General features: G+C 54.5%; 2 protein-coding genes across 2 annotated transcripts in view; both read left to right on the plus strand.

The window, feature by feature from the left end:
• LOC144728155 (triacylglycerol hydrolase DDHD2-like) overlaps positions 1–9,347 on the plus strand; it is a 39,403-nt gene extending 30,056 nt beyond the window's left edge. Inside the window, 7 exon segments of the mRNA XM_078607486.1 lie at positions 131–304; positions 1,618–1,773; positions 2,226–2,328; positions 3,174–3,218; positions 5,830–6,027; positions 6,835–6,997; positions 7,435–9,347. Coding sequence (XP_078463612.1) covers positions 131–304; positions 1,618–1,773; positions 2,226–2,328; positions 3,174–3,218; positions 5,830–6,027; positions 6,835–6,997; positions 7,435–7,513 — 918 coding nt within the window. The 3' untranslated portion in view covers positions 7,514–9,347.
• A 2,755-nt stretch (positions 9,348–12,102) lies between these two features.
• LOC144728157 (hexokinase-1-like) overlaps positions 12,103–22,688 on the plus strand; it is a 50,940-nt gene continuing 40,354 nt past the window's right edge. Inside the window, exon 1 of the mRNA XM_078607487.1 lies at positions 12,103–12,392. Within this exon, the coding sequence (XP_078463613.1) occupies positions 12,327–12,392 (66 nt within the window). The 5' untranslated portion in view covers positions 12,103–12,326. The remainder of the gene's footprint in view (positions 12,393–22,688) is intronic.

Raw genomic sequence — 22,688 nt, forward strand, 5'->3', positions numbered from 1 at the left:
CGTTGCCCGTCCGGCACCACAAGGAGGTAGGGGTTGTTTTGCCGGACTATATACCACACGGTAAGACGGAGACGGCACGGTGAGACACGGTGAGATACAGAACAGTGACCCTCGTGCGTGACCCCCATAGAAGCGGCGCCAGTCAGAGCGCGAGCGCCGGCGAGCGGCACGGTCGGCGTCGCCGGCGCCTGTGGGGGGTGGGGCCTCAGCAGAGGGGGCGCGGGGCCAGCTCTGCCGGGGGCTGTCGGGCGCCGTCTCATCGCTGCACGTTGACTACCAGTGCTTTGCATCAGGCACCGGACAGGTCGGTCAGCCCCCCCTTTCTCCCCACCCCCTTCACCCCCTTCCTCTACCCCCTCCCTCCCTTCCTACCCCTCACCTCCCCTACCCGTTCCCCCTCCCTCTCTTCCCTTCCCCCTCCCTCTCCCTCCCTTCCCCCTCCCTCTCCCTCCCTCTCCCCCCTTCCCCCTCCCTCTCCCTCCCTCTCCCCCCTTCCCCCTCGCTCTCCCTCCCCCTCCCTTCCCTCCTCTCCCCCTCCCTCTTCTCCCCTCCTTCCCCTCCTTCCCTCCCCTCTCCCCTCCACCCCCCCCCCCTCCCTCTTCGTTTCTGCATCGCAACTCCCTCCCCACCCTCTCCTCCCCATCCCCCCACCTCCCTCCCCCCACTGTCCCCCCTGCCTCCCCAGTATGTGTACGTCACCTAATGTGTAAGTGTGTGTTAAAGTAAATGCTCGCTATAACAGCACTTGCCTCAACAGTCTGTTCAGGCTATATGGGGTATATTTGTCTTTGTGTAAGAGAAGCACCTTGGTGCAACTAGCCTGGCACAAGCGCTGTGGTGACGTCACCACCACTGAGTGGCTAACGAGAACTGTAGTAGTTGTGTTTAGTCTTCGCCTGTGCCAACTTGCTGTGTTTGATCCGACCGGCGACTCCACTTGTTATTGTGAGCGTCGCTCCTTTGCCCTCTGTTGTTGCTGGAGGACAACTGCCTCCAACTGCCCAGTAGCGTCCTTCACGAGCCTCCTCCACACACTCACTCACATGCACGCACACGATGTATAAACCATAAGCAATCCCCATACATGACCACAAACAAACATTTAAACGTGCTGAATTAAATTGCACTCCAGCACACAACCACACACAAACAAACACGTGTATTTACAAACATACCGCCAAACATTAACAAAGACAAAGATTCCCCCCCCCCTACCATTTGTCAGGCTGTTGGGGGAAGTGTTTGTGCGCACCCATATGGTGATCTGTGTGCGTGCGTGTGTGTGTGTGACACTGTGTGTGTGTCACTGTGTATGTGTGTGTGTAGCAGTTAGCACGCTGCGCTACGAACCCAGCGTCCCGAGTTCGATATCTGCTCACGGCCAACACCAGTGACGATTATCTGAACCAGTCCTGGGCTTCCCCTAGGTCGACTCAGTCTCAATTGAGTACCTGGGTGCAGTGTGTAAAAAACATCGCCACTGGGGAGACAAAGGCGGCTGAGCGTGGTGCTGGCCACCCACACCCTCTTGTGCCGTGCCGGCCTTCATAGGTGCTCGCTAACAGCACTTGCCCAAACAGTCTGTCGAGGCTTTACGGGGGATCTTTGTCTTTCTAGGTGTCTGTGCGTTATCCCCGTTTGGAGTTCTCTCCGCGGAGCTTCTTTGCTCTGGGCTCACCAATCGGCATGTTCCTCACCGTGCGCGGCCTGGACAGCCTGGACCAGGCCTTCCGCCTCCCCACGTGCCCCGGTTTCTACAACATCTACCATCCGGTGACTCGCCTACCCCGCCACTCACCTAAACCGCCACTCACCTAAACCGCCACTCACCTACACCGCCACTCACCTACCTCACCCCTCAACTACCCCACCACTAGCCTACCCCACCAATCACCTACACCGCCACTCACCTACCCCGCCACTCAACTACACCGCCACTCAACTACACCGCCACTCACCTACACCGCCACTCACCTACCTCACCCCTCAACTACCCCACCACTCGCCTACCCCACCAATCACCTACCTCACCCCTCAACTACACCGCCACTCACCTGCCCTACTACTCACCGCCAACTCACCTACTCCACTCACCTCAAGATCAAGCACCTACTCAGAGGCTCGACGACGATAGTGATGTCGGTGGTGGTGGTGGTGGTTGCCTGTTGGTGTGGTTGCTATGAACGTCGTTGTGGTTGTCGGTGGGGTGGTGGTTGTGCTCGTAGCTGGACCCCGTGGCGTACCGGCTGGAGCCTATGATTCTGCCGCACGTGGACCTGAAGCCGGTGCTCATTCCGCACCACAAGGGGCGCAAGCGGCTCCACCTGGGTATGCACACACAACAAAGACATAGACCCCCCGTGTAACCTTCAGCAGACTGTTGGGGCAAGTGCTGTTCGCGAGCACCTTTGAAGGCCGGCATGGCACACGATGGGATGGGGTGGGTGGCCAGCATCACGCAAACCCAGCCGCCTTAATCTCCCAAGTGCTGATGTTGACACATCGCACCTGGTTCTCATTTAGGGCTGAGTCAACATAGGGAAGGCCCAGGACTGGTTTAGATTCTCATCACTGATGTTGGCCTTGAACGGGAATCGAACTGGGGTCGCTGGGATCGTAGCGCAATGCGCCAATTACTGCACCACTGTTCTCCATTACGGACACACACACGTCGTATACACACATGCGCATACAGACTACACACACAGGAATACTACACACACGCGTAGACGCTCATTCCATGTCACGTAGAGAGATGATGACATCATGTGGGGTGACATCATCACTTTCGATCCAATCGCTGTGCCCGGTGTTCTGCAGGGTTCCCCAATAGCAACGCAACTCTCGTTTAAATTGGGTCGTCTTCACTCAAGCTATCGTGACCCGCCGCCCCATAACACACAGACGGATGGACGTGCAGACAGCGAATGGATGTGCAGAGAGACGGACAGGGGGACAGACGGACAGATGTGCGGACAGATGAAGGAACGTGCGGACAGACAAACAAGCGTGCGGACGGAGGGAAGTGCAGACAGACGGACAGACGTTGAAACAGATGGACAGACGTACGGACGGCCGGATGTGCGGACAGACAGGTGGACGTGCGGGCGGAGGGACAGTCCTGAAGACAGATATCCGGCTGGGCGAGGTCACGCTGTGTGTTTCTCTTGCAGAGCTGAAAGACACCATAGAGTGGATGGGGACAGACATGAAAGAGGGTATGGCGTGTGTACAAGTGTGTGTATACACGCGCATGTGCGTGTGTACTTGCGCGCGATGACCATCACCTGATCTGTCCTAACTTTCCCAGCATGTGACGTGCGCTGCAGTGATTAGCGGCCGCCTGAGTTGGAATTCAAATTCTCAACATTTACACAAAATCCAAGCATGTGTGTAGATGTGTAGGTGTGTATGCGTGTGTGTATAGTTGTTGGCCTCAAGATGCACATGGCCTGGCAAAAGCGTCGTGGTGACGTCACCGCCACTTAGTGGTGAATGGCGGTTGTTGTATAGTTGTTGGGACAGTTGTAGCGAGAGTGGAGAGTTTTACATACTTGGGCAGTGTGCTCTAATACCTGGCTCTGGTTTGACAGCAGAGGTCTCACTCCGAATCAGTTGAGCGGCATTATCTTTTCATCGGCTGCATAATGCTGTGTGGAAGCTTACCTGGTCTTTCGCTCCACACGAAGCTTCAGGTTTTCTCGGCCACGGTCATGCCCACCCTTCTATGCGCTTGCGAAACATAGACCCCCCCAATGGAACATCTCCGGTTATAAATATTTAGGCCGGCCTGCCTACGTTTAACCAGGCTGGATTGTGTGAGGCGCTCACAAATCCTTGAAAGATCTGGACAAAGTCCATAGGTGAGCACCTCCGGCAGGCAAGGCTGCATTGGCTGGGTCATGTAGCCCGCATGCCCAACCACCGCATGCCTAAACAGCTTTTGTTCGGCCGGATCGAGGGGGCTAAATGGGCGCGGCACGGGCTAGAGAAGAGATGGAGTGACGTGGTACAGGAGGATGTTGAGCTGAGTGGACTTGCCGATGACTGGCCCCCTGACCTGCCAGCGGGCGTTCGACACTTCACGTGGCCTCAAGTTGCACATGGCCTGGCACAAGCGTCGTGGTGACGTCACCGCCACTTAGTGGCGAATGGCAGTTGTTGTGCAGTGAAGCTAACGGAGAGTGTGTGCGCTAATATGTGCGTGTGCTGTGAAGCTTATGAATGGCATAATTGTGTGTGTGTGTATCTGCGCTCCGAATCCGGCAACCCGAATTTGATTCCCGCTGACAGCCAAGATCAGTGACGAGTATCTCAACCCATTCTGGGCCACCCTTACGTTGACTCAGCCTTAAATAATTACCTGGCGCGGTGTGTAAACGGCAGTATTTGGGGAGACAAAGACAGCTGAGCACGCTGCTGAACTCCGACCCTCTCGTATGCCGTACCGACTTTAATCGGCTGTATGGGGGGGGGACCTTTGTCATTGTTCTAGGCTCAGGGTTGAAACAGCTGTGCTGGTTTAATTCACTCCCTGTGTGTGTGCCATGGTCTTTGTGTGAAAACATCAAACTAAGCTCGTGCTGGAGGCCCTAGGGGACAGGCATTTATGGTGTATTCTGGCCAAATCCCATTTGGCAGAGCCAGACTAAACCCCACCTGTCAGGGTTCCTCCAGGAACAGGAGACTCCTGCCGTTGGCCACATGCAATGTTCAAATTCTTGTTGCGGAGGAGAGGCTGCCATTCCTCTGTCAGGAGGTGGACTGGTAGCACCTGGACCTTTGTGGAGTACAGGTCCAGTGGACTGGTTTTGGCTCCAGGGTGAACAGTCCCCCACTCGGGGGAGTGGAATGAAGGGGGTGTGAGAACGTGACGTGAGGTGTGGGAAGCTGCGAGTCCCAGGATACTGTGGGCTCGCCTCCCCATCAACAAGAGGCGAGGAATAGTGATGGTGGTTGCTTATGCCCCCACTGAAGATGAACATCAGTGGAGGGATGCAGACAGGGATGCAGACAGGGATGCAGACAAGATGCCTTCTATAAACTCCTGTCCCAAGTGCTGGCTAGTGGCCCCTCGGGATAGTCATTCTGTTGGGTGACTTTAATGCGCAAGTGGGTCATGACGCAGACGCCTGGGCTGACTATAACGTGATGGAACAGCGGACGCGGGCCCATGTCCTTGACGTGAGGATCTACCGTGGAGCTGATCTACCCATTGATCATTGGGCTTGTCATCTGTAAGATGCACCTGCCATTCTTCCACTGCGCAGGTGGTGGGTGTCAATCCAGAACCCATCTGTGGTGTTTTGGGAGAGTGGTAGTTTAGCAGTAGTGTCGTGGTTAGCACTCTGCGCTATGAACCCAATTACCCGGGTTCGATACCCAGTCATGGCCAACACCAATGACGATTTATCTAAACCGGTCCTGGGCCTCCCCTAGGTCAACTCTGCCTCAAATGAGTACCTGGTGCAGTGTGTAAATATTGACACTGGGGAGACAAGGTGGCCGTGCGTGGTGTTGGCCACCCACCCCTTCGTATGCCGTGCCGGCCTTCATCGGTGCTTTTCACTAACAGCAATTACCCCCAACAGGCTATGCGGGGCATCTTTGTCTTTGCATGTGTTTACCACGTGTGTACCACGTTCGTGTACCCGTACCACGTGTTTATGTGTGTGCGTACCACATGCGTGTACCCGTACGCGTGTGTGTGTGTGTTTACGTGCATACCACGTGTGTACCATGTGCGTGTACCCGTATGTATGTACCCGTACCGAGTGTGTGTATGTGTGTGCCCGTACGTGTGTGTGTGTGTTTGCGCGTCTACCACAGAGCTGAAGGAGAGCCTCACGCGAATGGGTTCAGAGTTGAAGCAGGGTGTGCTGAGCTCGCTGCGTTCCGCGTGGCACGTGCTGCACGAGTTCGCACGCGCGCACAACTCCCCGTCGCCCGAGCTGCAGGCCGAGCTCCGCGAAGTCGCCGAGCAGATCCGCCAGCAGCAGCAGCAGCAGGACGAGGAGACACAGCCAGGTACTCAAGACAGCAACAGCAGCAGTAGCAAAGTGCTTACCACAATACCTTGCTGATCTCGTCAAGGAGCATAAACCATCACGCGAACTCCAGTCATCCTTGCAGCAGTGGCTTTCACCATCACCGCATCGCGCGCTTTCAGATGCGCTTTTGTGGCCATCTGGAACGCTCTTCTTTCTGTCACACCGTGCATATCCAACCGTGATAATCGGAGATGCGGGGGAAGGACAACAAATTAAACACAAAAAGTCGTTAAAAATAAATGAGTTTTCAATATAGATCTAAAAGTGCACGGCTCCAGTGACTTCCTAATATTAGAAGGAAGAGCGTTCCAGACGGCCGCAGAAGCACATCTGAAAACACATGATGTGTCTCTGTTCGATGGTTTGCCAACAGCCGGATGACTGGAGTTCGCGTAGTGGTTTATGCTCCTTGAGATCAGCAAGGTATTGTGGTTCATTTGTGGCAAACACTTTGTGTGTAATGAGTGCAAGAGAAACACACAAACCGGAAGCCAATGCAGCTCAGCGAGCACTGGACAGACATGGTCGGATCTTGTAGTGTCCGTCACAACACGTGCCAGAGAATGTTGTACACACTGCAGCTTGATAATGTTTTTACCAGACGTCTCGTAGAGTAGGGAGTTTCAATAACCGAGCCTTGTCGATACTATGGTTACACGCCACTTTGTTGGCACGACTCAATAGTGGTCGAATGTGTCCTAGAGCCCTGATATTAAAATTGTGTACCCCTGCTTACTGCTGCGTGTACCCCCTGCGCGTGTTCCCCTGCGTGCGTGTACCCTAGCTAAGTCCCCCGATGAGGGAGAGCCACCACCATCCCCGACGCTGACGAGCCTGCGCGTCGGGGCGCTGAACGGTGGGCGGCGCGTGGACTACGTGCTGCAGGAGAAGCCCATCGAGAGCTTCAACGAGTACCTGTTTGCTCTGCAGTCCCACCTGTGCTACTGGTACTCGCTCACTCTAGCACACACACACACACATATATTTGCTCTGCAGTCATGTGGCTGTGTACTTGTACTCTGCGTGTGTGTCACTCATGTGTGTGTCACTGTGTGTCCGGGGAATGATAGTGTAGCGGTTAGCATGCTGCGCTACGAATCCGGCGTCCCGAGTTCGATTGCTGCTCACGACCAGCACCAGTGACAATATATCTGATCCGGTTCTGGGCCTCCTCTAGGTCGACACAGCCTCAAGTTAATACCTAGTGTGGTGTCTCAACATCAACATTGGGGAGACAAAGGCGGTCGGGTGTGGTGCTGGCCACCCACCCCCTCATGTGCCGTGCCGGCCTTCATAGGTGCTGCTCGCTAACAGCACTTGCCCCTACAGTCTGTTAAAGGCAATAATGGGGGATCTTTGTCTTTGTCTCTCTGCATGCGCACAGGGAGTCTGAGGACACTTCTCTGCTCATCCTGAAGGAAATCTACCGGGACTTGGGGGTTCGACCTGAAACCCTCCAGTGATAGTTGCAGTCCCCTTCCTCACAGACACCCCACCCTCCCCACTCCTCCTCCCAGACCTCCCTAGTAGGACCGGCTCACACGGAGATCAAGTCTTGCCCTCTACGCAGATCCAGCAGTGGATTGACAAAAACGGGCTGTACCTGTAACACCCGTGTCAGGCCTGGTATTGTTAGGGTTAGGGTTAGACTCATTCAGGTCGCATCTTGTGAAAGATTTTTGTCAAGCTAGGGCAAGGAACCCGCTCCTGAGGGTTCAATTCAGTTCCACGAAGAAGCTGCCAGTACCCGGAGTGAAACGTCGGGCACCGTGCAGAACAAAGCACGGTACGACCCGAAAACGCATCGCAGAGATGAGAGCTGCCACAGAATGCTGTTAGAGCTGTGATCAGGCCCATTGGAGCCATTTGGACGAGGCCCACTCCTGCCTCCATGCTCGGGGTTGGGGTCAGGCCCAGTGCAGTGACGGCATTGCCATTCCCTGTGCTTACGACAGCCGGGTCTCCCCGCACTGTGCTCCTGGTCTGAGATGAAGGCTCATCGGGCATTGAGGTCTCACCCTGGCCTCACTGGGCCTCACTGGGCCCTCTGCTTTTGCGTCTCAAGCTTTAAATGTGCAGTATTATGATGGTAATTATTTTTATTGTTATCTAGCAGTGGACACTCGGCACCCTTAGAGCCCTGGGACTACTTGGCTCAGGGGGTAGTTGCTTTCAATAACTTAGGTGATCATCTCCCTAATTTGACACTGATTAAAAATAGGAGCCAATGGGAAATTTCAACCTTAAGTATTTTTGTGCAATTGAGCATGGAGGAGAGAGAAAAAAAACTGAAAGGGAAATTAACCAAATGGGTTTCTCACCAAGCCCATCGATTCGTCGCTTGGAGGGACACCATGGCCATGGTGAGGAGTGAGGGAGGGAGGCCTCCACATGGGAGAGGGGCCTGGTCTGGGTTGGTCAGTTTGGGCCCAGGGTTGGTTTAGTCCAGGGAGGTCGGCAACCAAAATAACAAGAATTCGGTAGCAACAAAAATCTCTATTTGAAGACCCGCAATGCACGTGGTGAATACAAGAGACAGTGGTTCATAAATAACGTCACGAAGCAGTCACTTAAAGAGCCGCACGCAGGTTGCAGACCCCTGATCTAGTTGGTACAGATCTAGGCGTGTTAAGTCTATTCTAGCCGCACCCTGGTTTAGTTTGAGGCAGTGCACACTTAGACCTGGTTTATTCAATTCTCGCCTAGGCCTGCTTAAGTCAGTTCTAGCCGGAGTCTGGTTTAGGCAGTGGAGTATTAGGCGTGGTTTCGTCTATTCTAGCCACGGTCTGGTTTAGTCAGTTATAGCATTGGTCTGGATTCGTCAATTCTAGACTAGCCAAGGTTTAATATATTCCATTCTAGGCCTGCTTTAATAAATTAAAGTAAGCTCAGGTTTAATACATTTTAGTCTAGGCCTGGCTGCGTCAACTATTAGCATCGGGCTGGCTCAGACAATTTAAACCCAGGCCTAGTTTACGCAGTGGCAAGCCTCCAGTGGAGGCCTTGGCCTAGTGTCCGGGGTGCCTCTAGGGCCAATCGTGGCCATGATGGCCGCAGTGTGGAGGTGTCTGGGGGATGCTGTGGGACTGGTCCGGAATCTGCGATACTCTTGAGCCGTGTAGACCCATGCGATAATTGCATGATGGTGTAGATGACGACGATGACGATAATGGTGGTGATGATCGTAATTAAATTGCAGGTTTTGATGCTTTTGAGTCTGTGCTTGCTGCCCAGACATGTATAATTGTAACCGGCTAGAGAGAAATTTGATTAAATATACGATGTGTACACATTTAACCTCAGACTCAACTCTTTCTGACTATCTGGGTGCTGCTCAATTTAGTTGGTGGAAATTCCACTTTTCTATGGTGGTGGGTGCTAGTCTTCCCACAAAATCGGGAGTGGAGTGCAGCTTTTCACAATCCCGAAGGCAGGAGGGTGAAGATGTGCTGCGAGGTGGTGGCCGGCCACGAGATGGCAGTACAGCAAGTGGGGGGAGGGGGTCGTGAAGCCACCTTTGTGAATTGTTGAGTGTTGTACAGGTTTTCCATTTACCCGCACACAAAGCAACGCTCAAATAAAAACTAAAAAAGTGATTGTCCCAACATTCCAATGTAGGAGGACTGTATTGAAAACGAGTGCTGAGACGGGAGAGGCGTTACTGCCTGAATGAAGGAGTGGCCGTAGCGTCTGGGTGCGGTTCTCCCACAGATCCCACACAGCCTCCCATGGCCGTGAAACCCAGACTTGATCGCAGGCCCACGGTGAGACTGGTCTGATCACATTTCTCCTGAACCTATTCGCCTTAATCTCTCATCACTTCCCAGAGTATCGCATTCACACACACACACATATCTCACCACTGGTATAGCTATCCAGTGTGCAGTCGGTGCAAATGCATCAGGGGCACGGTAACAGGAGGAATTTAATTCCTTGTGCAATGGCACGCCAGGCATGCTCCAATTGACTCACGGACAGACTTGGATAGACATCAAAGACCCTTGGTCTCGCAGACCCATAGACTACCACGAATAACCATAGACTACCACCATACAATTACATAGAGACCCATAGCCTACCACAAACACTCAAGAGTTACACAAGGACTGGTTTTCAAATTCAGTGTCTCGTCAGCAAAACCAGGCATACGTAACCAATACTGTTAATCTGGTGTGTTATATCCGAGTCCTAGTTCGATGAAAATATATTTAATACACAACACAATCAATCGCGTATTTATGGAGGATGCATATCATTAAATGAGCAGACTTCGCCCAGAATACTGTGTGTGGCTGATGGGATGCATACAACTAAAATTGCTTGTATTTTTTTACGCGGGGGGACAGATCGTGTGAAGCTGGAAAATTGCTGAATCAGTTTGCGACATTTTCTACCAGCACGTGAGCGATGTGTTGTATCTCCAGGGTTAGGGTTTTTCGGGAATAAATCTGTTCAGTGGGGTTCAGGTGACAAGAGGGCAGTGCGAAGTCTGGATACTCGCGCGTGTCCACGCCAGTCACAGCTGGTGCTGTTCATTGTGCGACTGGTCATCCACCACAGACGACGTGTAACGACGCAAAGCCACTATCCACACAATACGAAGGAGACATCACAACGATACTCCTATTCTTAGGTTTTTTCGGTAAAGTCACGTAGGTAAAAAATTCAAATTAATAAAAATAAAATAAAAAATAAAAATCACGACGTTTCGGAAGCAACACAAGCTTCCGTCTTCAGGTGGAACCGTCACAGCCCGACAGCTGTGTCAAGTAAATGAGAGATTACAGGAGATACCACTGCGTATATATAATGGTTGAAGGGGGGGGCAGGGATGGCCCACTCTTTATTATTATGGTAAGGTGCGGTTTGAGACTATGAATAGACTGCATAACAAAAGACTGAGCCTTTATTATGGAGAGGTTCGGTTTGTGACTACGCTCCTGTCGCGGTTGTCTGACTTGATAACCACCTGAATGTGAAATTGTCGTATCGACATCCGCCATAGGTTGAAAACTCATTTCTTTGAAACTGCTTTTTTGTGTTGTAAGTTTATTGTCCTTCCCGCGCACCTCCAATTAGCACGGTTGGCTACGTGCGGTGCGAAAGAAGTTCAACATGCATAGGTAAGAAGAGGAAGAAGGCAGCTGATGCCCTGCGTTGTGCGTCTGGGGCGGAATGACGACCAGCAGAGTGCAGTCCCAGGTGCGGCACCGGCATGTTTTAAACTGATCAACAGACACGCGGGTGATAAACTCTTAGACACACGCGAACGCAACAACAGCAGCCGTTCGCCACAAGTGCCGATGTCACCACGGCGCTTGTGCCAGGTTAGGTGCACTTCGAGACCGCATGCAGTGTGTACGGCTCGCTGGCAGATCACGGGACAGACCCAGGTGCCATGGTTTGACCGAGCTGACTGGCAGATGCACCACCCGTACCCCCTACTGTGCCAACGCGCTCCGTTTTATCCGCCCGGCGCTCCGACCGTTGTTGTGAGCGTCGCTCGGTCGTCAATTGTCGGAGGGCGACTGCCTCCAACATCCCAGCAGCGTCCTTCACGAGCCTCCTCCGCAGAGGGCGATCTTGGCACGGCTGGTACCGGTCATTGGCAAGTCCACTCAGCTCCACATCCTCCTGTACCACATCACTCCATCTCTTCTCTAACCCGTGCCACGCCCGCTTGGGCACGCGGTGGCTGGGCACGCGGGCTCCGTGACCCCAGCCTCGGCTGCCGGAGGAGCCTCGCCGATGACCGAGACGAAGGCGGCCGGGCGTGGTGCTGCCCACCCCCTCGTGCGCCCTGGCGACCTTCATCGGTGCTGCTGCTTCTGGCTCACGGAACATGCGCCAAGGGAGGATGCAGGGGGGGGAGAGAACTTTGTCTTGGCAGCGTAGCTGTGTGGATAGGCGAGTCGTGGGTGCGCGAGGGGGAGCGTGAGAGGGTTGAGTGTGTGACTGTGAGAAGGAGATGGAGGGAGAGAGAGGAGCGAGATGAAGGGAGAGGGTGGAGCAGCGGTGGGTGGGGCCATGCACGGGGAGCAGGAGAGAGAGGGGGAGGGAGTGCGCACTCATTCATCCGCTCCAGCCGGCAGAAGCAGCAGCAGGAACAGCAGCAGGAGCAGCAGCAGGAGCAGCAGCAACAGGAGCAGTAGCAGGAACAGGAGACGAGAGGAGTCAGTAGTAGCAGCAGTAGCAGGAACAGGAGACGAGAGGAGTCAGTAGTAGCAGCAGCAGCAGGAACAGCAGCAGGAGCAACAGCAGCAGGAGCGAGGCACCATGATCATTTTCTCGCACCTCATCGCCTACTACTTCACGGAGCAGTTTGACGATGTGGGGAAGAAGGTGAGGATTCGTCTGCGGCTGTGAATTTCGCTGTGTGTGTCTGGGAACATGGAAGTCGGGGTGTGTGGCTGTGCGTGGCTGTGTGATTGGTTGTATGTCTGCTTGTCAGTCAGTGTGTGTGTGTGTCGCTGACTTTATCTTTGTGTCATCTGCGCACCTCTGATAAGCACGGCGAGTGTAGCAGTGGGCGCGCGATGAACCCCACCACCTGGGTTCAATTCCCGCTCACGGCCATGGGGCTCCCCTAGGTCGACTCGGCCTCAAATGAGTACCTGGTACGGTGGGTAAACCGCCACGGGGGAGACAAAGGCGGTCGGGTGTGGTGCTGGCCACCAACCCCCTCGTGTGCCGTGTCTGCCTTCATAAGTGCTGCTACTTGCGAACAGCACTTGCCCCAACAGTCTGTGCAGGCTATACGGGGGATCTTTATCTTTGTGCGTCAAATGCGTGCTATGAAGAAGGCTCATTGCCCGAAGCGTCATATATTATGTTTCTATTTCAGCCCGCAGTGTTATTCACGAATGTGTTGGATGTGCCTGAATGTCAGGGCGTGTGCCGGTTGTCTGAACCGATCGTGGGCCTCCCCTAGATCGACTCCGCCTCAAATGAATACCTGCTGCAGTGTGTAATAATCAGCAGTGGGGAGACAAAGGCGGCCATGCCGGCCTTCATATGTGCTCGCGAACAGCACTTGCCCCAATACTATTAAGTCCATAGGGGTATCTTTGTCTGTGTATCTGTGTGTGAATGTCAGGGTGTGTATACATAATGTTCAGTATGAATGGGGGCGTACTGTGTATGCGGGTTCATCCAGCAGTGGATAGGGCGAGGCTAATGCTACTGTGTGTATACTGCAGTGTTCGGGTGTCGACTATGTGTGTGTCTGTGTGTGTGTCTGTTTCTGTGTGTGTGTGTGTCTATGTGTGTGTCTATGTGTGTGTGTGTCTCTGTGTGTCTGTGTGTCTCTGTGTGTCTGTGTGTGTCTGTGTGTGTGTCTGTTTCTGTGTGTGTCTGTGTATATGTCTGTGTGTGTGTCTCTGTGTGTGTATCTGTGTGTGTGTGTCTGTGTGTGTGTCTCTGTGTATGTGTCTCTATGTGTCTGTGTGTGTGTGTGTCTCTGTGTGTGTGTCTCTGTGTGTGTGTGTCTGTGTGTCTCTGTGTGCGTGTGAGTCTGTGTCTCTGTGTGTGTGTGAGTCTGTGTCTCTGTGTGTGTGAGTCTGTGTCTCTGTGTGTCTGTGTCTCTGTGTGTGTGTGAGTCTGTGTCTCTGTGTGTGTGTGTCTGTGTGTGTGTCTCTGTGTTTGTGTGTGTCTCTGTGTGTGTCTGTGTGTGTGTGTAACTATGGGTATTAATAGAGGCACTGTATTGATGCAGGCTCAGTGACGTCAGGGAAGCGAGCGGTTCCTCATTACTAATGCACGCCGCTTCCTCACGCACACACAGCCACAGCTCCCCAGTGTAGCCTCTAACACGCTGCTGGGGCAAGTGATGTATTAGTGAGTAGCACCTTTGAAGATCGTTGGGGATGGTTAGCACCGCACCTGACCGCCTTTGTCTCCCCAGTGCTGACGTTTCCCACATCGCACCAGGTACTACTCCCCTTAAGGTTGAGTCGACCTAGGGGAGGTCCAGGACCTGGTTCAACAGATTTGTCACCGATATTTGGAGGCCATCAGCCATCAGCGGGGGTTAGCGGCGCAGTGCGCCGCTAACCCCCGTGAAAAGAAACAATAATCCATGTTCGTGAGTTCGTAAACATTCTCCTGAAAACGGTTACCGGTTTATGACTTTCAGAACCGGTTATCGATTCTATGAAACGATCACAGGTGTCCGACTTTCGTAAACCGGTAACCGATTCTGAAAAGAAGACACACGCTGGGGAGAGAGATAAAGGCGGCCGGGCGTGGCTGGTTTGCACCACGCACCGACATCAGCTGCTCCACTCTAACAGTACTTTCCCCTACAGTCTGTGCAGGCTACACGAGGTTGGGGTTCTTTCGTCTTTGTGTGTGTGATGGCTTGCATCAGGACGCCACATGATGTAACACACACACACCCCCATTGCTACGTGATTACTGAATTTGAACACTCCCTAGATCGACTCAGCCACACATGAGCAACAGTGCCTGGCGCTGTGTGTAAGCATCAGCTTTGGGGAGACAAAGGCGGCCGGGCGTGGTGTTGGCCACCCACACCACGCCGTGCCGGCCTTAATAGGTGCTCGCTAACAGCACTTGCCCCCGACAGTCCGTGTAGCCTGTGCGTTCTTGGGGGATCTTTGTCTTTGTACGCGATGGTGGTGGTTCCCGACTCCTCCTCTGTGGTCCTCGGCTTTCTCGCGCACACGGAGGGGGCAGCTGAAACCCTCGGTATTTGTGCGCGGAATTTATGGCCAAACCTCCCCATGGTAGCCGCAGCCTTCCTGTAACACGAGATTCCTTGATGGTAGAGTGAGCGCCTTGTATTAATATTTATTATATTAATGGCGAGGTGCACGCAGCCGAAGGGCACCTCCTGCGCGGAGATGGAGCGGCGAAGTGGATCGTCGTTGAATGGCAGCGTCTCGCGAGAGAGGCTTGGGGGGGGGGGCTTCATCCAGCGGTGAATCGATCATGATGATGGTGATTGGTGATGATGGTGGTGATTGGTGATGATGGTGGTGATTGGTGATGATGGTGGTGATTGGTGATGATTGATGGTGATTGGTGGTGATGATGGTGGTGATTGGTGATGATGATGACTGCTCACGGGACGGCATGTGGGGGAGAGCGGCGCGTGTGGTGACCTCTGCGGTTCCTATTCCTCCGTGACCTTGCAACAGTCCATCATGGCCGCCTCTCGCGCCGTTACGTGACTCGTACACACTCCCAGGCACACACATAGACAGACACACACAGACACACACACACAGACACACAGACACACACACAGACACACACACAGACACACACAGACACACACACACCACACACACACGCAGACACACACACACCCCCAGGCACAGCAGCCATCGCTTCACGTTGTCACCCCTCCCACTCACTCATGAGTCTCGCCCCCCCCACGCTCTCATTCACCCACCCCCCAATCATCCACCCCTATGCCCCCCCCACTCACTCAATCCCCATGCCCCCCTCCACTCACCCCCCCCACTTACCCCCCCACTTACCCCCCCCCCACTTACCCCCCCCCCCACTTACCCCCCCCCCCACTTACCCCCCCCACTTACCCCCCCCCACTTACCCCCCCCCACTTACCCCCACCCCCGCTCACTCACCCCCCCACTCACTCACCCCCATGCCCCCCACACCCCTCACTCACCCCCATGCCCTCCCACCCCCCCACTCACCCCTCATGCCCCCCCCACTCACCCCCAATGCCCCCCCCCACTCACTTGACCACCACTCGCTTACCTCCCCACCCACTCGCGCGCCTCCACCCCCCTACTCACCCCCCCTACTCGCCCCTCCCCCCTACTCGCCCCCCCCCCTACTCGCCTCCCCCCCCTACTCGCCCCCCCCCTACTCGCCCCCCCCCCTACTCGCCCCCCCCCACCCCTACTCGCCCCCCCCCCTACTCGCCCCCCCCCCTACTCGCCCGCCCCCCCCTACTCGCCCCCCCCCCCCCTACTCGCCCCCCCCCCTACTCGCCCCCCCCCCCCTACTCGCCCCCCCCCTACTCGCCCCCCCCCCTACTCGCCCCCCCCTACTCGTCCCCCCCTACTCGCCCCCCCCCACTCGCCCCCCCCCACTCGCCCCCCCCCCTACTCGCCCCCCCCCCTACTCGCCCCCCCCCTACTCGCCCCCCCCTACTCGCCCCTCCCCTACTCGCCCCCCCCACTCGCCCCCCCCCCCACTCGCCCCCCCCCACTCGCCCCCCCCCCCACTCGCCCCCCCCCCCACTCGCCCCCCCCCCCACTCGCCCCCCCCCCCACTCGCCCCCCCCCCCCACTCGCCCCCCCCCCCACTCGCCCCCCCCCCACTCGCCCCCCCCCCCCCACTCGCCCCCCCCCCCACTCGCCCCCCCCCCCCACTCGCCCCTCCCCCCACTCGCCCCCTCCCCCTACTCGCCCTCCCCCCACTCGCCCCCCCCCCCACTCGCCCCCCCCCCCCCACTCGCCCCCCCCCCCCACTCGCCCCCCCCCCACTCGCCCCCCCCCCCCACTCGCCCCCCCCCCCCACTCGCCCCCCCCCCCCACTCGCCCCCCCCCCCCACTCGCCCCCCCCCCACTCGCCCCCCCCTACCCGCGCGCTCATTCATTTAACTCCCGCTCACTCACCCAACCAACCAATCACCAACCCTCTCGATCACCCCCCCCACTCATCCAGTGACCCAATCAGTCGCCCATCGCCTCACTCACCCTGCCACACACCCAATCACTCGCTCACTCATTCACCCCCCACACCCACCTACTCACCATCCAATAACTCACCCACCACCCCACCACTCACTTATCGAATCACTCACTTATTCGGTCATTCATTCGCTCATTTGTTTGCCCACTTGCTCACTCACCTGCTCAGTCATTCAATCACTCGCTCGCCTTTTCAATAATTTGACGACCAACTGACACACTTGCTCACTCAGCCACTTACTCACCCGATCACTCACCCGATGACATTCACCCAATCACATTCACCCACTTGCCTGTTGCCATTGGAAATGTTGGCAGTAGTTGTGACAGTAGTAATTATACCATTGTTAGTGCTGGTAGTGGTCGAAGTTGTAATTGTATTGGTGGTAGTGGTGGTTGTGGAATTGGTTATTGTAGTGGTGGTTGTGGGAGTGATAATTGTAGTGATGGTGATAGTAGTGGTAATTGTATTGGTGGTAGTGTTGGTTGTGGTAATTGTAGTGGTGGTAGTCGTGGTAGTAGTGGTGGTTATGGTAGTGGTAATTGTAGTGGTGGTTGTGGTAGTGATCATTGTAGAGATGGTATTCGTAATTATAGTGGTGGTAGTGATAATTGTAGTGGTGGTGGTTGTGGTAATTGTAGTGGTGCTTGTAGTGGTGGTTGTGGTAGTGGTAGTTGTGGTAGAGGTGGTTGTGGTGGTTCTGGAAGTGGTAAATGTAGTACTTGTCGTGGTGGTTGGTGGTAATTGTAGTGGTTTGTGGTAATGGGATTGCTGGTGGTGGTTAGTGGTAGTGCTGGTAGTGGTTGGTAGTGGTAGTGCTGGTAGTGGTTAGTGGTATTGGTGGTAGTGGTTAGTGGTGGTAGTGGTAGTGCTGGTAGTGGTTAGTGGTATTGGTGGTAGTGGTTAGTGGTGGTAGTGGGAGTGCTGGTAGTGGTTAGTGGTGGTAGTGGTAGTGCTGGTAGTGGTTAGTGGTGGTCGTGAGAGTGGTGGTAGTGGTTTGTGGTAATGGGATTGCTGGTAGTGGTTAGTGGGAGTGCTGGTCGTGGTTAGTGGTAGTGCTGGTAGTGGTAGTGGTTAGTGGGAGTGGTGGTAGTGCTGGTAGTGCTGGTAGTGGTTAGTGGTGGTAGTGGGAGTGGTGGTACTGCTGGTAGTGGTTAGTGGTGGTAGTGGGAGTGCTGGTAGTGGTTAGTGGTGGTGTGTTGGTAGTGGGGAGTGGTGGTAGTGGGAGTGCTGGTAGTGGGAGTGGTGGTAGTGGGAGTGGTGGTAGTAGTGGGAGTGTTGGTAGTGGTTAGTGCTGGTAGTGGTTCATGGTGGTGTGCTGGTAGTGGTTAGTGGTGGTAGTGGGAGTGGTGGTAGTGGTTAGTGGTGGTAGTGGGAGTGGTGGTAGTGGTTAGTGGTAGTGTGTAGTTTTATATATCGCTTGGTCGTTGATGGAAATGGCATGTGTTATAATCGCTGAGGAAGAACCCCACAGACCAAGGCAGCCACGCACTGATCCGGCGACACCAACCAACAATTGGCCAAGCTCTGCGATCCACCACATAGACTGTTTAGATATTTTCAGGAAATTGATTGATTATACGTTGAGTGGTGGTGATGTTGAGGCGCGCGTGTGTGTGTGTGCTGGCTCATGCTTTGTTCCACTATTTATACCACAAAAATACACAGACACGTGTCTGGTTAAATACTGTTTAACAACGGCAAAGACCCCCCCCCCCCCCACAGTAGAGCATTTTCTGACTGCTGGGGCAAGTGCTGTTCGGGGGTGGTGTGGGGTGGAGAGAGAGAGGGGTGGACTATTTATCATCATCCGAGTGGCATGATCCTCCACGCACGTGCAGCAGTGTGATGTACGTGGAGCGAGTGGCTGCTGTCTACCTGTGGAGGTGGAGATGATTGATATCTGGGTGATCCGTCCTGCCTCTATTTCCCCTCCTCCTTCCCCACCCCCACCACATAATCCACTCTGCCTGAGTTTTTGTCGCTAATTCTACTCATGGGCGCGGGCAGCCAGTGACGTGCGTGGTTGGGGTTTTGGTCAGACAGGGTGACACAGACATAGCGAGAGGTCGTACTGCACGTGGGTCATACTGGATGTGCTGTGCAGGTAAACGAACATTTTTTTTCGGGTCATGGACCTGGACTGAGATGGAATTATGGAATTACGAAGCACAGATTATCCACGTCATCATCCTCGTTACCCCCGTCAGCAGCATTCATCATCCAACATGGATTATATTGCGGCAGAGACACACACAGACACACACATCCCAACCGCTGGGGCAAGTGCTGTTAGTGAGTTGTGTGGATAGCAATCACGCCCGGCCGCCTTTGTCTCTCCAATGCTGATGGTCTACATGTCCATTACTCATTTAAGGCCGAGTAAACCTATAAGAGACCCAAGAACGGTTTTGATATCAATAGCTTGCTCCTGTTGGAATCGAGGTCAGTGCGCTAACCACTGCACCACCGCTCCCCCTACACAACATCCGCCATTTGACACGTGCCGCGGAGTGGCTGTGCGCCCACCACGGCGCTTGTGCCAGGCTGGGTGGAGCTTGAGGACACGCGAAGTGCAGGAGGCTCGCTGGCAGTTTACAGCGCAGACCCCAGCTGCTGCCATGGGCTGACCGACTGAGATGACTGACAGATGCCACCAGCTGTGCCCTCCTACGGTGCCAACTTGCTGTGGTCTTATCCGCCCGGCGCTCCGCTCGTTGTTGTGAGCGTCGCTCCTCCGCCCTCCGCTGATGCTGTCGGGTGACTGCCTCCAACTGCCCAGTAGCAGCGTCCTTCACGAGTCTCCTCCTCCACATCGTCACACACATTCATACAGACAAAGACAAAGATCCTTCGTGTAGCCTTAACAGGCTGTTGGGGCAGGTGCTGTTAGCGAGCACCTATGAAGGCCGGCACGGCACACTAGAGGGTGGGTGGCCAACACCACGCCCGGCCGCCTTTTTCTCCCTAGTGGCGATGTATACACAGCGCTCTCGGTACTCATTTGAGGCTGAGTTGACCCAGGGGAGGCCCAGGACCTGTTCAGATAATCGTCACTGGCGTTGGCTGTGAACGGGAATCGAACTCGGAACGCTGGGTTCGTAGCGCAGTGCGCTAACCACGACACTCCCGCTCCAAATTGTGACACGCCACAACGCACATACGCACCGTTTATCACTTCCTGCTGAGTTACGTGTAAATGGGGACGCATTTACTGAAAATGTGCGTAATCGGGTGATTTTTTTTTTGTTCCACTGATTTGCAGCGTAACTCCACGCGAAACTGGTAGAATTTCCACCTTCAGGGCAATTCTATTTCACAGAGCTCAGTATGCATGTTTCGCCATGTATTTGTTGCGCACTCGAAATGAAGGACGTGGGCAGGCGCTCCACATCGAGGGCAAACACCTTTATTGTGGTTAATCTGTAAAATGCAACAGCACGCGTGCCACACACAGCAATCCGCAACCGAGTCGCCATTAACCACGTGGCTGGTATACACGTCCGGTTAATCATTAACCCTGCCAAGCCCCCCACAGGCCCAACTCAGTCATCACTTGCTGGTGTACACCCGTGCATTGATGTACTGCACAGCACATAAGGACTTATTAAAAGCGTGGTCCATTGCTAATGTGCCACATATTTGAACTTATTTCGCACCGTATCTAGCCAAACGTGCCGATTGAAAGTGCGGGGGAAGGACAACAAACTAAAATCAAAAATCAGTTTTCAAGAAATTAAATTTCAATCTTTGTGATTTAAAAGCTCCAGTGGCATCCTAATATCGGATGGAAGAGCGTTCCAGACGGCTGCAGAAGCGCCGCACAATGTCACCCACTCACGTGTGTGTGGGCTACGTTGTCTCTGTGACTGCCTTTTTGCGTTGGCATCTGTCAATCATCTCGGTCAGTCAACCCACAGCGCATGGATCTGTCCCGTGACCTGCCAGCTGCAAGAGCATTCCACACTTCGCCCTGATAGCTGCAGAGTGCACCTAGTCTGGCACAACAGCTGTGGTGATTCCACCGCCACTCAATGGCTGTTGTTTGTTGCTGTTGTGGGCTTGTGTGCGTGTGTCAATGTGTGTGTGAGCATCTGCCGGCCTTCATAGGTGCTCGCTAACACCACTTGATCCTACAGTCTGTTAAGGCTATACAGGGGGCCTTTGTCTTTGTGTGTAGACGTGCATGGGTGTTGTACGGGGATTGGTGGTGCAGTGGCTAGCACGCAGCGCTACGGACCCAGTGACCTGAGTTCGATTCCCGCTCAATAACAACAACCGTGGCGAATATTTGAACTGGTCCTGGGCCTGTCCCTAGGTCTACTCAGCCTTAAATAAATACCTTGTGCGGCATGTAACCTACCCCCTCGTGCTTCCTAGCCGGCTTTTGATAGGTGCTCACGAACAGCACTTGCCCCCGACAGCCTGCGTATAGGCTACACAGGGGGTCTTCGTCTTTTATTTTATGTGCGTGGTGGAGGGGGGGGGGGTCCAATGGAACCTTTATGGCTCTAGGACCCCTCCGCCCCCACACAGGACCGTGTTTGTATCTCTGTGTGGGCGTCTGTGTGTTTGTGTCTGTGTGTTTGTGTCTGTGTGTTTGTATCTCTGTGTGGGCGTCTGTGTGTTTGTGTCTGTGTGTTTGTGTCTCTGTGTGGGCGTCTGTGTGTTTGTGTCTGTGTCTGTGTGTTTGTGTGTTTGTATCTGTGTGGGCATCTGCAGCGAGTTGGCATCCGGCTCGGTGTCCTGGCAGACAGCGAAGACCACAGGAATGAGAGGGTGTCGCTTCACTCCTTGGGTGTGTGGGGGAGAGGGTGTGTCGGTGGTGTGTGTGTGAGGAGTATGTGTGTGTGTCAAATGAGTACCTGGTGCGGTGCGTAGTAAACATCGCCACTGGGGAGACAAAGGCGGTCTGGCGTGGTGCTGACCACCCCACCCCCTCGTGCGCCTTTTCGGCCTTAATAGTCTGTTGAGGCTATACGGGGGATCTTTGTATTTTGTGTGTATGTGTGGAAGAGTGTGTCTGAATCTTGGAAAAGACACAAACATGCTTCTGTAAGGGCAGTAGCGCACGTAGGCATGTACACAAGACAAAGATCCCCCCTATTGCCTATACATACTTTTGGGGCAAGTGCTGTTAGCGAGCGCCTATGAAGGCCAACACGGCACACACGAGGGGGTGGGGTGGCTAGCACCACGCCCGGCCACCTTTGTTTCCCGAGTGGCGATGTTTCCACACCACAACAGGTACTCAATTGAGGCTAAGTCGACCTATGGGAGGCCAGGACCTGTTCAGATAATCGTCGCTGGTGTTGGCCATGAGCGGGAATGGAACTCGGGTCGCCGGGTTCGCAGCGCGCTAACCGCTGCATTAAACCCCCCCCCCCCCCACGGCATGTGCACACATGCACTGACACCCACACACTAATACATTAACACGAACACATCCACACACCAACATACTGACACGTATCCACCAACACGCATTTGCTGACACGTTTACACCAACACGCATTTGCTGACACATGCTCACTGACATTCACCACTTTAAGTGGTGGCGAGGTCACCATGGCGCTTGTGCCAAGCTCGGTGCACTTAGAGGCCACGTGAAGTGTGGAAGGTCCTCTGCCAGGTCACGCGACAGGCCCAAATGTAATGAGTTCACCACCTGAGATGACCGGCAGATGCACCACCTGTGACCCCGACTGTGCCAACTTGCTGCGTTTTAGCCACGCGGCGATCCGCTCGTTGCTGTGAGCGTCGCTCCTCTCACCTCCGTTGTTGTTGTTGGAGGATGACTGCCTCCAATCGCCAACACAGCTGTCCTATTAAATAAATAAGTATCGTATGTCCAGCTAAATTTGCCTACACCTCTGCTGTAGCAAGTAGCAGACGGACAGAAATTATGTCCTCGAAATTTTTTGGGTTTTTCGGTACAGTCAAGAA

The sequence above is a fragment of the Lampetra planeri genome, chromosome 27 (genome assembly GCF_965212315.1).
Source record: "Lampetra planeri chromosome 27, kcLamPlan1.2.h2, whole genome shotgun sequence".
Lineage (NCBI taxonomy): Eukaryota > Metazoa > Chordata > Hyperoartia > Petromyzontiformes > Petromyzontidae > Lampetra > Lampetra planeri.